The sequence below is a fragment of the Hypomesus transpacificus genome, chromosome 9 (assembly GCF_021917145.1).
Source record: "Hypomesus transpacificus isolate Combined female chromosome 9, fHypTra1, whole genome shotgun sequence".
Classification (NCBI taxonomy): Eukaryota; Metazoa; Chordata; class Actinopteri; order Osmeriformes; family Osmeridae; genus Hypomesus; species Hypomesus transpacificus.
In genome coordinates, this window is record NC_061068.1 from 8,242,859 (window position 1) to 8,260,223 (window position 17,365).

The 17,365-nt window shown below is 42.4% G+C and overlaps 1 protein-coding gene and 1 non-coding gene across 2 annotated transcripts; both read left to right on the top strand.

The window, feature by feature from the left end:
* Window positions 1-647: 647 nt before the first annotated feature.
* On the top strand, window positions 648-8,610 carry LOC124471269 (G-protein coupled receptor 22-like). The gene is made up of 2 exons (XM_047025690.1): window positions 648-805; window positions 6,750-8,610. Exon 2 carries the CDS (start codon window positions 6,854-6,856, stop codon window positions 8,360-8,362), a length of 1,509 nt encoding a protein of 502 aa, XP_046881646.1. The 5' UTR covers window positions 648-805; window positions 6,750-6,853; the 3' UTR covers window positions 8,363-8,610.
* Window positions 8,611-10,752: 2,142 nt separating this feature from the next.
* Window positions 10,753-10,825, top strand: trnaf-gaa. The gene has a single exon. It is a non-coding gene; the product is annotated as a tRNA-Phe (tRNA).
* Window positions 10,826-17,365: the final 6,540 nt, after the last annotated feature.

Genomic DNA, 17,365 nt, shown 5'->3' on the forward strand with positions numbered 1-17,365 from the left:
CTGGCACTACACATACCCTGGCACTACACATGCTGCCTGCTAAACTGGATCTCATTAGCCTCATTTCAAAATGATGCGGAGTATATCAGATCCAATGTCACATGGTTTCATTTTTCCATCCTATCCACTCCAAGACGTTTTCACAATCTTGTTAACATGAACCATAACACAATTTAAGGTAATCCTGTAAATTAACGGGTTTGCCCACTTCTTTCAGCAAGTAGACCACTCAGACCAATTTCAATGATATTCAGAATGTAGTATAACGGTTGACTCTGAGGAGAGTTCAGTGTTTACCGTTTACCCATTCGTGTCACACAGTTGTATGGAATAACAATTTAATGGATCTGCTTATCTTGATATTTGAGGGAAGTTGAGGAATTCTATCGAAAAGAAGGATACATTTACGTCTTTATAACAACTTTGAAACAGGCAAGACACCATCCATTTGTATACTAAAGCGTAATCCTTGTAGACTGGCATGGGAGGCGAGAGACGGTCGCATTTAAATACCCAGCTACAGTCCGTAGAACATGTGGTTAACTCTGATCAACACCCGCACATGCATACGCACTGTTTTTCACGGTGAAAGAAAACCTCGCTCTAGTTGTCTGTACCACAGAGGCATGGCTGTGCTTCATCGGCATAGGAAAGGAACCTTTAAATGAGTAAAAGTGACATTTCTGTTGAACTGTGGATTGTACGGGAAGATTTGTGGTATTACTTACTAGCGACGGACAGAATGTGTCACCTGTTAAATAATGTAGCGGTATATCCTGGACCGGTGGGGTACTGGCACATACAGGTAAGCATGTGTACTTTTGACATGACACTGATTTTAACCATCCAATACTTGATTAGTCTGTTATCTTATATTCCACCTGTTTACGCATTGATGTGTTAATGTTGGACCTTACAATCCCAACCAAAAAAAAAGGAGAAAAAAAGAATTACACCGACATTTAAAACCTTCTACCTATCATGTGCTCTTCTCTTTGAAGGAAAACAAAATTCCCGCAAAATTTGTTGAGAGCTTGGGGACATTGTTGAACAGCTTATTTATTGATCTACATAGTTTTTTCAAGGACACGAGAAACGAATATATTGCAACAGAATTTATGATTTATTAAATTGATTAATGTTTTACGATCGTGTAACTAATGCAGATGCAGTTTTTCTTCTGCATTATTTGCCTGCATACATTGTGGAGGCTGTATCGATTTACTGTAGTAGTGGGGTGCGGATTGAAACCAGGCTTTATGGTAGGAGTTGATGTTTGACACTTACAGGCTTGGAGGCTGTGTGTTTCACCCACGCTCCTTTGGGAACTCCACTGTAGTTCTCTTACTGGGAAAACATTTCCTTATGCATATCATGGAGATATATAACAGGATTTCCATAGTGATTATGTAAAAGACTGATCAAAACAAAACCATAGGTTTTCTACTTATTAAACAGAACTACTAATACAACAAAATAAAACAATACAATATTTTCAACACTTAAAAAAGGGAACTGAATGTGATCGCCTTTACCCCTATATGCCTGTATACTGGTGTGGAGTGGTTTGATTGTGAATGTCCAGTAAACGGCTTGACAGGAGACCCAGTCAGGACACAAGGGAGGTTTCGCACCGAGACATCCCCTTCCACTCTTTATCTCCCTGCAGCCAGCAGGCCAATTTGATTAATTGTCTACTAATTACATCCTTCAGAAGATAAAGTAACCTCATTGTTTTAGACAAGTAGTGCTCTGTGTTTGTCCTTCCTCCCACGCAAACACATGTGCACACACAAACAAATGCTGCTTGTGCTCAAGCACATACACTCATATGTAGACCCCTGCCTTTCTTGCATTCCGCCTTTCAGCCTCCAATAGCTCCGTTTTTCCATCACTGTCTATTTCAGGTCTAGATTGCAGTAAAAGCCCAACTATAAATTATTCAAGCAATGGGACAACACAAAATCTGTCTGTGGACGAATGGTGATATCTCTCGAACATACAAAACAGTATAGCTGACTACTATCCTGCTGTGAGGACAGCTTACTTAAAGTATATTTGTCTTTCAAATTCAGTGATAAAAAAAAAACTATTTCTGGTCCATTTGGGAGGTTTCTGCTGGCATTATTGGATGTCACAACATTATTTTCATGTCATTCAGTCCTCACTCCAATAACTACTTTAACATACCCAGCTTCTAGATGATTGTTGTAACACATGTATACAACGTTTTCAAGACACTTTAAATTCTTACTGATTTTAGACATTGATTGACCATCCTCCTATCTTCCTGCTCTCTCTCTGTTCACCTTGCCATTAGCCCATTATTCTCTGAATGTTTCCTGCCTTTGTACATTTCCAAATAGACCTGCATGTCTGACTGCTGGTTATTAGCATTACAGAATGAGCAAATATATTTATGACCTGGACAGTAATGAAAATTGGATTTCTGTGCATAAAAAAAAGAATGAACAAAATTAGAGGATGTAAAAAAGAATTGACACAAACTGTCAATAATCCAATCGGGATAGAGCACATCCGTGACCCTCAATTCACTCTGTGAAATCGTTTTGGTGAAGGTCAGACCAGCAGGGCTAGATCATTTACATTCTGATGGAATAAGAATACAGTTCCTGTGGGTGGGTGTGTGGGTGGATGTGTTTAGAACTATGTTAAATATGGGCAGGGACCTGTGACATTGTGTTCCAGCCAGGGCATGGTTATGGTACATGAACTCCAGTAGTGTTCTGCTGTGGTCTCAGTGGGGTATCCTACTCTAGAGAGGGAGTTACTGCTCTCACCATGTGACTGAATTTCTGCTAGATGTATTGATATTTCGGTGGAGGTCCCATTATAAGACAAGTAAATACACTGCTGACCTTCACACACCACCTAGCTCCCCAGATCACTGTTGATCTCTATTATTTATTAATAGAATTTTATCTTCCATTTGATTATTCACTTTCAATGGTAGTCTCAGAGCAACATAGTCTCAAGTCAACTCTATAGTTCACGTATCTGAGAACACATATTTCTCGTAGACTGGACCAAATCTGCTAGTGTAATGTTAAGTACAGGTTGACAAAACACCAGTCTAGCACAGGTAAAGTTGTCCACCAGGGCTCAACCCCTTTTTCCTCATGCTGCATCATCCGTCTCCACTTATCTAATCTTGACAACCTCTTACATCAGGCTGTCACAAGGAACACCAGGAGTCCGCTCCATTGACATCCATAATATGTGTTGCACGTACCTTAGCACTGCACCACAGGACTGAGAGAAATACTTCTCTGTTGAACATTATGGCTGTTCATAACGAAATATCGGATGGAAACAGCTGACTGTGTTGAAAGTCGTTGTCCCCCCCTTCTCCATCTTACAACCATGCAGTGTTCAGTGATTCTACCCCCCCCTTTCTTCAGCAAGCTGAAGGCCAGTCAAGCGTAGCAGAGTGATGCATCTGTGGTCCAGCAGTTGAGTAGTATGTGGGGGAGGAAGGGATGGAGTGGTGGAGGTGTTGTTCAAACCGCAGCATAGGCAGAAAATCATCCATCAGCCCAAAAATGATCCATGTGTGTGCATCCACACACATCCATCGTACTGTAGTGACTGGTCACCTCCGGACACAACTCTGAGCTGCTTGCACAGCACATTCTCTGCACTCCCGGCTGGAAACAGCTACTGTGTTTTGGGGAGAAGAAGAACATGGCAAGACGTGTAACCTGTGCCTGTCTGACTACGTCTGTTATCAAGCAAAGCCCACGTCTGGATCCTACTCTATCTGGTCTTATTCTCCAGACATTACAATGTAGAATAGATCAGTCTCATACTGTATATCAAGGAAGCTCAAAACATCATCATAAGCCTGCCCGACCATTCCTCTCACAATGCTCATTATTCTCTTCCTCACCTCCCAGTTCCCCGTCCCTAACAACACCAGACTCAGTGTCCCGCAAAGTCCCACACAGCCTCTCTAGTTCAAATCCTTCAACCGTCCTCATCAGGAAGTCAGCTGTGTGACTCTACAGGTGTCTGGCTTCCAGTTGATTGGATCTCACTTTGAGTTGTTTTTTTATGAACTTTTCTAAGTAATTTGTCTTTGAGCTGGCTGTAAGTGGCTACATACAATTACATGAAACTCCAGGAGTCCCCTCTGAACCTTTACTTGCAGGGGACTTAATTAAGAAGTTATCTTCAGAGGACCGGGGTTTCACACCCTTGCAGGAGCCCAACATTAAGACCTGAGACTGGGAGCAAGGCAAGTCACAAATTCACTGATGCATCAGATGAGTATAGAGGATTAGAGCTGATTTGAAGTTTAAGACGCCAAGCTTTATCTGCAGTACTTTTGTCATTGTGTAGATATTTAAACACAGGCTTCTGAGACACCTGACTCACAGAGTACAGACAAAGCTGTGAGCCTCGTCCAATCACTATTCCATGAAGAACACATGGCCCTATTCACTGTTAAAAGCTAGGGGGGGCTGAGATTTGACACTGAGACAGTTACACTGTCCTGTAGAGAATGTGGGGTAGGACTGTATTCTGCAAGGACAAGGAGCTGCAAGGCTATGTGAAATGGAGGTTGTATTGTTCTATATCAAGCTTTAACTTTTTCCTCAAGCCTCATTTAAATAACATGTTACATTCATCAGAAGCTTTTATCAAAAATGACATTCAAATAGTGTATATAGAAAGTTCAGCATAAACATAAAAAAAAGAAGTGCATAGTTCTAATAGTGTTTGGTGGTCAGAGTTAAGAAATGGTCTGTATTAATCTCCATGGTGAACAATGCAAAAATGACAATCTCAACTACACTAGTGCATAGTACAGTGAGCAAACACAATGCAATAAGTACAACATCAAACAATTGCATGGGTGCAGTCTCTTGCCAGACAATGGTACAACAGAATCTCAAATACAACATACAGGGAAAGAATTGCCAAAAAAAAGTAGGATAACCATAGAAAAACACTTTACAAAGCTGTTTAGCCAGACATGCACGCAGGGAACCATAAATCAATCACTGTGGACAACGATAAGGTATGTAAGCTGATAAACATCTGCCAAATTAGCCCTGCAGCATACCACCCTCTATAGATCTGCCGCCACAGTTTAACCATGTTTGTTGAGTTCTCTACATTTACGACTGGCATGGTGTCTCATCCCAGTGTGAGACTCCTGCAGACATGCACCTCTCCACTTAGAGGATATTGTGGGACACAGTAGACTCGGTAGAGAACAGGATCAGTCCATGGGGAGCAGGGAGCCATGCAGGAGGGTTGAGCAGGTGGATGTGAGACATTGGAGTGGAAAAAACACAGCCTGGTTCTTTCTCCCTGGGGAATCTTGTTTACCTGGTCCGATAAATTACCCTCCCCCTGTCTTTTCTCCTCCCTCCCTCTCTACCTCCTTACCTTGCTGATGCTTTAACCCTGCTTACAATCCAGTCTAGCTCAAGACAGCCAAGCTGAAGAAACCTAGACATCCTAATGTATGTGCATGGGAAGATGTGTTTGGAAAGCATTTTGATTAGACACCTCCATTGAAAGAACCATCATCTGTGGTTTGATGACCAATACGTATTTATCTCTTAAACTTCCCCAACACCTTTGAGGAATAAGCAGCCAACAGAAATGTGGAAAGTAAAAATAAACTTAACCCTTAAAATAAACGCTATTAGTCAGAATGCTTACTGTTGTAGGACCATTAACATTTTGACTGTCATCATCAGGGTGTCACACACTTCAGTACTACAATAACTGTGTCCTCATTAATCTAGGCCCTTGCAGCCTGGTTGTCATGGTAACGACAACGGGAGAACGGGTCCATCACTCAACCTAACGTCTTGCTTAAAGACTGATGCAGCGGTGGAAACATGATGAAGAATATTTTCACTGGGTCTTGGGTTAATAATCTCCGGTGATGTTCGTGCCAGTAAATCTAACTCTGTGGATCTTGCAGATTTGGACAATCCATTGGCTTTTGATTAATTATTGGACCACACTCAGCAGCCATTTTCTGATCAATGCTAAGAGTACATTGCCTTAAGTAATCCTGGTGGTTCTGTCAATAAAGCAGCTGAACAGTCTGATGACCCCATAGCACTGCAATAAATAAATAATACGTTAATACTGTTTACTATCACATAGAGAAGGCCTCTCAGGCCTCTCCCATCCTGCTCACTCACACTGGCTAATACATGAGTCAACTGACTGAGTCTGTTCCAGACTCGTACACACCTAGTGACCCAGACAACATGACTGTCATGTTTCATGTATGTTAACTGTTGAACGACAATGAGTTTGTAGAGATTCAATTGTATTTTTCACATACCACACAGATGCTTATAGCAAGCTTTAAACTTGCTGGCCAGATATTACAAAATATTTGTTTATCTGATTTGTACTTAAGATAAACTGACATTGTAGGTGACAATCCCTGTGTGTTTGAATAGTTTGCTCATTACCTGTATTCATTATGTACCTCAGACAGTACCAGACCTCAGGCAGACCTAATTTCTTGAGATCTATATGACAGTGGCTGCACCTTCCAGACAGATGGTTAAACCCTAATCTAAAACCCTGATTACACCCACAGAGCTCAGATGGTAATCAAGATAATCAATATGTGACAAATGCAGGATTGGCTGTATCTCTACCGTACACCTGTTACCTCTGCTGTCATAGCTTACCTAAGGGAAAGAAGATTAGTTGTTTTTCTTCCTATCTTGTCTCCTTCTCTCCAGGCCTGTCACTGAGCCGTTTGACACCCAGGGGTCCCTGCCTGGCTGCACCATGGGAGCTTGTTACTACTGGCTATTCTGCTGCGTATGAAGCTCGAACGATTAGCATGGAGACCGACGGCTACACCCCTAACCTGGCCACCACGGACTGGGCTGGCATGGTGGGGAGCATTGGGGGGATGGGAGGTATAGAGGAGGGTGCCCATGGGTCGGCAGGCCCCTCCAGCCCAGCCTGGTACATGCCCTACCCGCTAGGCTTCCAGGTGTCCCTCACAGCCGTCCTGATGCTGGAGCTGGTGCTGGGCTTCAGCAGCAATCTGACCGTGCTCGTTCTCTACTCCTCCCAGTCCAACCTGGTGGACTCGGTCAGCAACATGGTGACGGTCAATTTGCATGTGTTGGACGTTGCTGTATGTGTGCTGTGTCTGCCCCTCACCCTGGTGTTGGTGCTGCTGCCGCCAGGACCCAATCTGGCCCTGCTTTGCTGCTTCCACGAGGCCTGCGTCACCTTCGCCAGCATTGCCACCGCCATCAATGTCCTGGTCATCAGTGTAGACCGCTACGACATCTCTGTGCGACCAGCCAACCGGCTGCTGACCCTGCGGAGGGCAGCGCTGCTGTTGGCTGCTGTCTGGGCCACCTCTCTGGCTGTTTTCTTCATTCCTTTCCTGGAGGTGGAGTTTTTCTCTGGTGCTGGTACGAACAGTGGCCAGCTCAGTCATTCATCCTCCCCCCCAACCCCCTCCTCTCTGGCGCCAGGTTGGCATAACCGAACCCTGCTGTGTGTGGGAGGGCAGGGCTACCACACAGGCCTGAGCATGTACTACCACCTCTTGCTGCAGGTGCCCATCTTCTTCACCACAGTGGGGGTCATGCTGTTCACGTACTCACGCATCCTGCGGGCCTTGAACATCCGCATAGGCTCCCAATGGAAGAAGGTTCACCGCTTTAGGGGCCCCTCCTGCGGAGGGCGCCATAAGAAACCGAAGAAAAAGACAGGGCTTGGGGTGGAAGAGGCCAGAGAACAGTGTACAGACAACACCAAGCACCTCACTCACCCTCCCCTCATCCTGTCACCTACCCTCACTGCCACCTCCCCCCCAGTCCTTTCCACCGCCCCCATGGTTACATCAGAAAGTGCTGCCACCCCTGTACCCATCACTGTTGGTGTCCAAGCATCTGTGTCAGCCATAATTGCCCTGCGACGGGCCGTGCGGCGCCACCGCGACCGTCGTGAGCGCCAGAGGAGGGTGTTCAGGATGTCTCTTCTCATCATCGTCACCTTCCTGGGCTGCTGGGCACCTCTGTCCCTGACCAACGTGCTGATCCTGTGCCTGGGCCCAAGCGACGCCCTGGTCAGCCTACGCCTCTGGTTCCTGGCACTGGCTTACGGCACCACTGTCTCCCACCCTTTGCTCTATGCCTTCACCAGGCAGAAGCTGCGCCTCGCTTTTAGAGCCAAGGTGAAGAAGAGGGTGGTGTCCCTGCTCCAAGTGGACCCCTCACCAGGGAGCACTGTCATACACGACTCCTGGGTGGAGCCGAGGAAGGGAGGGAGGAAGGTTCGACTGATGGGAAATGATGCTGCTGACTGCTGCCTGGCAGAGGCCTTGTGAGACCAGCACCAATTTGGCATATATGCTTCATTGCCAATAGCCACACACCAATGTAAGTCACATATGTTACTCATGGGACTTCAAGCCCTTGTTGTGGGGGTATTCAGTTCCAGCTCTGGTCACTGGCAAAACGAAATGTGACGATATATTTAAAAGTGCTTTATCAAATACACAGGAATCCCCCAATTAAGTGGTATAAACTAGTTGGATGTCTTTCTCCTAATCATTTTCTTAATCATGCCTCTAATACTGACACAACAGAACAACACATACATTTGTTCAAATGTGTTGAAATTCTGAAGTCTCTGTTTACAATCAGAGTAAAACAAATATAAATGTTTTCATTGCACTCACAAAGGTACTTACATAACTGCTCCAAATGAGTGTATGTTACTGTAAGCTAGAAAATGATCTGAGCGTCGCCCACTCAAGCTCTTGAAGGCAGCTTCCAGGACTACACAAACACATGGGCATATATGAATACTCACATCCTTTACTTATGCCTTAAATCTGTAGAATGATTCATGCTAATTGTGTTATTTATTTTCCATTTTAGAAACCCATACGTGTTGTTTTTTTTTGCACATTATCAGACAATATTTGTAACCATAGAAAATGATGTCTCTATCTGTTAACTAACTTTTCTTCAACAGCAACTGTGCTGTTGAGAGAGACAGAGAGAAATGTGACAGAAAAGTAAAACTAAGTCATTTGTTTCTTGATACAAACATTGGGTAATGTAAAGTAGTCCACACAGCTATGAATGAAAGTGGCTGAATTTGTAATTATGTAAATGTTTATGTCAGTGAGATATTGAGTAGCCATGGCAGCATTGCCATGGCCAGCTTCATTCTGGGTTATAGTTGAGAAGTATGTCGCTATATGTGAGACCATCAGTCTTGAATTTCCCTACAATTTATTCAACCGCTCCAGCTTTGTAAAGTCTGGAGCAAGTAGGGTTAACACAATGATCTGCTGTCTTTGTGACACGGGCAGAAAAGTCTATTATTAGTAATGCAGTGTTGAAATTGTTCAATAAATTGTTACACAGTTTTGTGCTACTAACACTCATGCTCAGAGTTTCTTAAAAGTTATTAAAGAAAATCTAGTGTATTTTAATTCTATACATTCTGTTCTGTATAGTGTTTGCACAGTGCGCACACATAATTATTATATATTAATGTAAATGGTGTTCTATCTATATACTGAATATACTGTAAGTAGAATATCAATAAATGACTTTTGAGCTTGTGTCTTTTCTCTGGTTTTTGCTATTTTGGAGTCCTGCTCATCCATGCATGTTGTAGGATTTGGGTCTTTTGAAATGTGAACACTGATGAGAGCTTTGCTGAACAACAAAAGCAATTGTTTTAAATAACATTTTCTGTGGAGATGTGGTCCCTTCCTTGCAAGTATGGAAGTCATGAAATGGCTTGAAAGCTAATTATCACAAGGACAACAATGTTTGGGACACACATAAACATACAGAGAATTGGCAAATGCTTCTGCCAGAGCAGATAAAACATCGCTCCTCGGTTTTAGTTTTTATAAACAACTTGTGTACACCCCATTATAATTCAAACGTAATGCTACTGTAATGTCTCATAAGTACCTCCTTTGCTAGTTCATCTTCTATAGTAGGAGATTAAATATACATAGTTAAGAATAAAAATAATATCTCGTCATTACTCTATGATTAGGTCTACAGCGTTGACTTAAGGATGCACTGTAGGACGATGCCCTTTAATCTATTTGTTGTGCGCCCTGTGAAGTGTATCATCCAGAGAGTGTTTGTTTGTATCAGCCTGAGTGTTTGTGTGTTCGTGTTCTCTGCAATATTTTGGCTTGGCCTAGTTTAAGGATTTCACAATTCTGAGAGTGCTCTGCATCTAACAGGAGCTGAAGTGTTATGGTTCCGACCAAAAAACTAAAATGACACGTTGTGGTAGACACCATTTTAAGATAATGTGCGCTCAGACTGTATGCTTTCAAGTTTCAATGAAACTTATAATATTGAGGCCAACACATTCTGTAGGTTATTGTGGACAATTACTTGGCTTCTGTGAATGCATCTGAAGTCGGTTCGGCTCTGTGGGTTGTAGCTGTAATGGGGTAGTCTTGTCTGGACTAGAGCAATGTTTTGGTCCACTGAGTGACAAATTAGTTTGCATTATTTGTGTACGTTATTTAAACAATAAATATTCAATCATTGACTTCTGATATAATTAAACCATATATTAACCAGACATCTTCCAATCTCAACAGCAAAAAACAACAGCAAATCAAATTTGGTCGTTTATTGGTCATACGTCAGAAACAGAACTCTAGCACCCACTAGTGGTAAACCATCATGAAGACTCTAAACCCATACACGCAACTGCACTCATCACGCCGAAATAGCTCAGTTGGGAGAGCGTTAGACTGAAGATCTAAAGGTCCCTGGTTCGATCCCGGGTTTCGGCAGACAATGGGCAGAGTGTCCCTTTTGGATTGTTGTGACTATGTCATTTACTGGCGTACAGAACTGTACTTGACATCACAGGCGTGGTGAAAATGTAAATACGTGTAAGTTATGTTTTTTTGTTGCAACTTGAGTTCTCTGGTATATCACACGATGGTGCTGTACTCTAACTCAGATCATTTAGGATCTACACCAGACAAAGTGCACCACTTCAAGCAGGGCTTAGGTTGCACACTTGCACAATGCTGATAATGCACAATGATGACAATTCACAAGTTTGTTTGGCAAAAAATGTGAAATGTTCTCAAAAATCTTATAACTTTTACAGTTTTACAAAATGTGCCCTTGTGCGTTCCATGTGTTCACCTGAGTAGGACATCCAGACCAGCGCTGCCATCCACACCAGCGCTAGATACAGCTACTCTGCTACTATCCCCTTTATTATAAGAAAATACTAAATCGTTGTAATATCTACGTGAATTACCAACAATGCATCTCAGCTGTGAATCAACAATCACAAAAGAATAATATAAGGGAGTTGGCCTAATTTCCTACTGCCACTTTATCAAGGGTCCCACAGCAGGACTCTGACAGGCAAATTGGGTCTGGAACAGTACATTCGAGGTTCTAGTTTTCCTGCCCACCTGCTTGCAAAGTTGTTTTGCGATGAAAAAACATTGGTCGAGGAGATGGGTCATGAACAGGTCAGGGATTTGCGTCATGTGTATTGAAACTGAGTGAATGGTTTGCTTCCCCTTTGCTTGTCTGTGGCAGTGTTCTAATCCGCAGTACATTCTAATGAAAGCATGGGTTTGTTTCAGGGGATGCAGTCAGGTAGAGGAAGTGTGGTGTGTTTGAAAGGAGGTGCAGAATGTTCTGAGTGTGCTGCTGGGTGTTTGTGTGACAAAAGGGGTGAGTAGCTTGATGTTGTTTTTGAATGTGTAATTGACGATACACATTTGATTATGCAAGCCACTGAACCCAGCATCTACTGAGAGCCCTGACTTCAGTCTCTCAGAATGTCTTACATTTTATCTTATGGCATGAAGTCTACTTGTTTCCAATAACCATGCTCAGAAATGGTAACAAAGCAACTGACTGATTAGATATGGTAATTTAATTAAACATTCAAGTTGCACCCTATACAGAGGACATGAAAGGAAAAAGACTGGGGCAGGGGCGTCGTTAAACCCTTTTTACTGGGGCACGTGCGTCTGTATAAATCTGCTGTGCCCCAGTAAAATCTAAAGTTCAAGTTTGAACAATTTACTTCATTAGTCAGTGCATTAATTTAGATTGATAGTCCCGGAATTAACTCAGTATTCCTATCAACGCTTGTAAAAGTGTTTAACACAAACCTATATGCATGCAGAATTCCATGTCAGAGTGTTCTTCTGAGCTTGCCAAATAGCCACTGCAGCACGGACACAGAAGTCCAGGGGGATAATTCCCGAAAGCAGGTCATGCAACATAACCGGGTAAGTTAACCCACCAGCAATGTTGCTACAACGTAGAGTACCAGTCAAAAGAATGGACACATTTTCATTTTCCAATGGGAAAATGTGTCCAAACTTTTGACTTGTACTGTATGTCACATAACCTGCTTTCTGGAATACCCCCCGGGTGGTGGACTCGGCACACAAGTCAGAATTGAGGTAGGCTAAGAAAACATTACAAAACTAAAGATCGTTTCTAAATGATAGGCCTACCGATCATCTTATTTTGACAAAAACATAAAAACAATATTACATGAAGCAGTATTTGCGCTCAAATGAATGCCAAAAAAATGTGCGCACCTGCATTAGCTGTTGATGTCCCTGCCAAAGCTGATATCAAACTTGCGTCCCTGAACTGTTGTGAACTGTTAAGCAAGGGGAGTTTCTATAGATTAGTGGTGCATTGTGCGCAGCAAGTTTGAAAGAAAAAAAGGGATATGAATTAGAGGCCTGTGCCCCAGTAAAGTTTTATGTCTAACAACGCCTCTGGACTGGGGCCTTGCACTCTTTTTCCTGTAATTAATTAATAGTCAATTTAGTCTTGTTCCACACAACTTCCACAAGAATGTCAGTGAAGCTGGCATGACTTCAAGACTTACATAACCCAAACAAGAATGACTTATACATCCTTAACACCCTCTTCTTGACATTCTGTCTGTCTGTCCTGTTACTCAACACTCTGCCTCCTGAACTGAGACTTGAAAAATAGATGGAGGAGTCGGACAGCAGACACAGGACAATAAAAACATATATATATATATTAAATTGACTACAGGGAACTGTAGAAGTTACTTTACAGTACATCTCTCTAATAATGCCAGAAATCTGTTTGTGTGTGTGTACAAATTTGAATGGGTTCTGACGTGAAGCCAATTTTTTATTTCCAATTCATACACTTCCATTGGGCAGTTTAGATGTGTTCATGATAACACAGCCAGATGCATTCTCAGAAATGCATGGCTTTACCTTTGGGGGGCGCTAGGCAGTCAACAAAACAGGTGATTTTTACAAGTATTTGGTTGTATTCCTCACTTATAGCGGTGACATTGTGCAAAATGTCTGTATTTGTATGAACCTTTGTATTGAAAGGTTTAGTTCATTTAAAAGATAAATTGTACTTCAGGTCAAAGTGACCCAAATGTAATAGATGTTATTATTCCTTAATAAAATAATTTAAAAGCAGTGAAAAATAAACAGCAACACAAAAATGCTAATTACTATATTAATTAAAACACTCATGGTTTGTGCAGTTGCCTACAGCCGTTTACTAGCTAGATATCTAGCTGGATGATGGTACACTATAATGGTAGTATATGGTTTTTACATGGTGGTATGTAAAAGTATAAAAGGTATATTTTCATTTCCTTAAGTCTTAATTGAGTTAAAACTGTTCATTTTTATGGTGTTCGTGGGTAAATCTCAGTTTCACGTATCTTTCTTATTGACAATCAACCTGCTGTGAGATGTCATTTGCTGTCAGGAACATCCCTACAGAGGTAAGCGATACTAAAGAAGGTCAACTTTGTGTTATATACTTAACATGCCAGTATACAACCCTCCGACTCCCTGCTCTAACCCTGTCATACCCGTTTGCATCTTCTCTCTAGACTTCCTCATTGCTTTCAGAAAGTGGAAGCTCCAAAAGCACTATTATTCATTGTGGAGTGATGGCAGTTTAAGATGTGAGATGGGAACCAAACATTGATGGGAGCCAACAACACAGTCATTGCACTCCTCTCTGGAAATGGAGTAGAAAGTATGCCCTCTCCGGTTTATTCCAAGTTGTCAGCACTACTCTCATATAACCCAAATATGTGGTGGCGTCCTGCATTGAGTCATGTGTCCACTATAGATGAGATACCTTTAATGCCAGGGCTCTTGACTCCATATACATTTACTTAAGATATTCTACAAACATTACCTGAAATCATAATAATCCCAGGAAAGTAGTGAATTAAAAACATCAACACTGTTTTCATGTTATTCAGAGCTCTGGAGACAGTGTGGCAACCGAGTGTTCAATGAAGCCACAGTACTTTTCCACTGACCACTCTGCAGCTGTCTCTCTGTGCCATTGCTCTCCGGTGTTCCCCTGCATGTTGGACAGGGCCCAAGTTTCCCATTATAAAAATGTTTTACTGTACACATTGAAAAGTGACGTGTTTCTATTATCTGCATGAAGGAGTGACTGATAATAACAAGATACAATACAATGTAGTGGGCAAATCTGCTGTGAATTGCTTTCTAACCATGGGTAAATATAGGGTTGGTTTAGGAGTGGCAAATAATGGACAATGCCTTCTACTGCTTTCGAGTATTAGAAGTATTACCGACTGTAGTAAATGCTTGTCCGTGACTTGACTGACTGACTGACTGTAGCCAGTATCGGGTGTCCAGACTGAGACATCAGATTGCAGCTCTCTGTACTGATCATGTTTCCTAGTGAAACTTTTAAAGCAAGCTTGGGTTTCCCTTGGCCTGTGTCCCACCTTTCCCCTCCCCCTTCAGTCTCTCTCTCCTCCCTTGTCCTTTCCTCTTGTCTTAGGTTTCTCATTGACTGGAACACTTCACTGTCGGTCTAGCTTGCACACCAGTCAGAGACAGTGGTGAGATATGTACATTGACTGTGGGCTGCCTGCCGTCACCACTCTTCACTCTCCTGTTCAGGTCATGGACGAGAGCTTTGAACTAGTCCGAAATGTAGGCCTCCTCACTGTGTGAACAATTGGAATGGTTTGGACATGGTATATTGATGGCTTTTCTTTTTGACACGTCTTGTCACACTTTTTACTGAATTCTGCTTTACCTCTCTTATCCAATATCGTTTGCTTATTATTCAACAACCTCTATTCACCCAGCACATTTCCATTGCAAAGATTTGTTCTTCCGATTCCTGACCAATAGGGAAATGCTACTACGTCACATTCAAACCCCAACAAAAAGACTGAGAGGTGTGGATGAGGGCTTACAGAGCTGAGAGACGTCCGCCTGAAGCCTGGCTTACTCAGGAGCACAGTGCTCCAGTGATACACTGGCCATCATAGTGTTGCTGGCACAAGGAGTGTAATATCATCTTACCCCTCTGCTGCAGAGCACAGGACAGATCAGGAGTTTACGGGGGAGCAATGGCTGTTTGACCCCAATGGCAACCGGGGATCATGGTCAAACCATCACATTAAAATGAGAAAATGTCAGATAATGTTTAATATCTATACATTTACACAAAACAACATTAGTGAAGTAAGTCCGTATGTCCTGCCTGAGTGGAAAAGAGGTGTAACTGGATAGGTGGAGCCTACTTTTCCCTGCCAACAGATTGAGAGATAACACTGTGTCCTGTTTTTCAGACAGCCTTATTGAACCTTTTGGTTTGTGTACACACGTTCAGATTTGTGTGACTAAATAGCTGTTCCTGAAGTATTTTTAGTGCAGGCTTAAAGTGACCTCTGAGGATCAACATCATCTGATCTAATACCACATGTCTGGAAAAGGACCCCTAGCTGACCCCGAGGTGGGATTAACCTCTACCAATTAATCCACCCTAGAGACACGTCAACACAAGTGTGTGGCGTGTGTGTGTGTGTGGTGTGTGTGTGTCTGGGATGTTCAGTTGGTGCTCCCTCTCTTCATCAGTCTGAGAAAGGGGAACTGATATCCTGTTCTAAATCTGTCCATGCAACCGGTCTGACCACTGCAAGGAGAACAACTATCAATTATCACGTTTAGATAGCATAGATTTCTGTATCTTAAATTCAAGTCAGGCCTAGTCAAGTTTCTGTGCAAGTTGAAGGATACCTGCCTGATACATGTCTAAATGTCAGAGTGAAGATGTATAAACAAGTGAATTGGTGAGCTGAAGATTTCGTTATTGTGTCCTGTACAATCTCATATAGTAGTCTCTTAAATCTTTCTAAAATTACTCAGCACCTTGTTATTATCCCCACTCCAGTTACCTTTCTCCCCTGCCTGTGCCGTTGGACTCATATGGGCACAAGACGAACGAGATGAACACCTATCATCAAGCTCCTATTCATTTAATTCCAAGGCCCAGTGCAGAGGCGAATATAGGTTGGGGGGGCTAAGCCCCAATATAAAACCTATTATTTTTCCTGTGACCCAGCAAAACTAGGGGGGTCTGGGGGCATGATCCCCCCCCAGAAGAAACTTTTGAAAATATCCTTTTAAATATTGTCCTGTAGTGGGTTTTAGGAAGAGAAATTAACAAATGTAGATACAAATAAAATAAAAATGATTAATGATTTTTTTTGGGGGGGCTAATGAAACCTTTGGGGGGGCTCCAGCCCCTCCGGCTAGATACGCCCATGGCCCAGTGCAACCTTCTCACATGAGAACTGGATGTGTTGTCATGTGAGAGGGTGATATTCATTGAACTTTTGTCCTGTCAGGCCTTCAGAATTGGCTTTTCTCCAGGTCTCTCTCCAGACCACCGGCCCTCCACGAAGCAGCAAACAGCCCTTGTTAACACCTGACCTACTTAAAACACTTATGTGTTGATTAGTTGTACCTGACCATCCACACAACTAACCCTGGTTAGGTTACTAGAAAAAAGTAAGCCTTTTGCTGTGCTTTTTGAGACCGACAAGGATTAACAGAGAACACATTTAGAAAGAAGGTTTCGCTAGGCTTCATAATGATAATCAGTATGGCTGCCAGCATTTATAAAAAAATACAAAATAAATGAAAAAGTACACTTTTAACTGTTTCAATTCTTTTGAATGCATAAAAACCTTTTTGCAGGTAATCACAGAGCTACAAAAAAGAGACTGTTTTATCACCTTTGTAACATTCAGAAAAGGTTCATCTTTTTTTGTTTCAGTAAAACACTTTTAATATTTGTCACAGTTTAGTACAAATAGTTTCTCATATATTCCTTCTGTGCAGAAAGTATAGGGAGCAAGCTAGAAAAAAAGTCACATGAATAACTCTTCATTTTTTGGCCCATGTCTGATTGAACTAGTGTACGCATGGCGTGCTACTCGCTTGAAGGAATGCATCATTCTGCTCTACAGTAGGTGTTTTTTGATG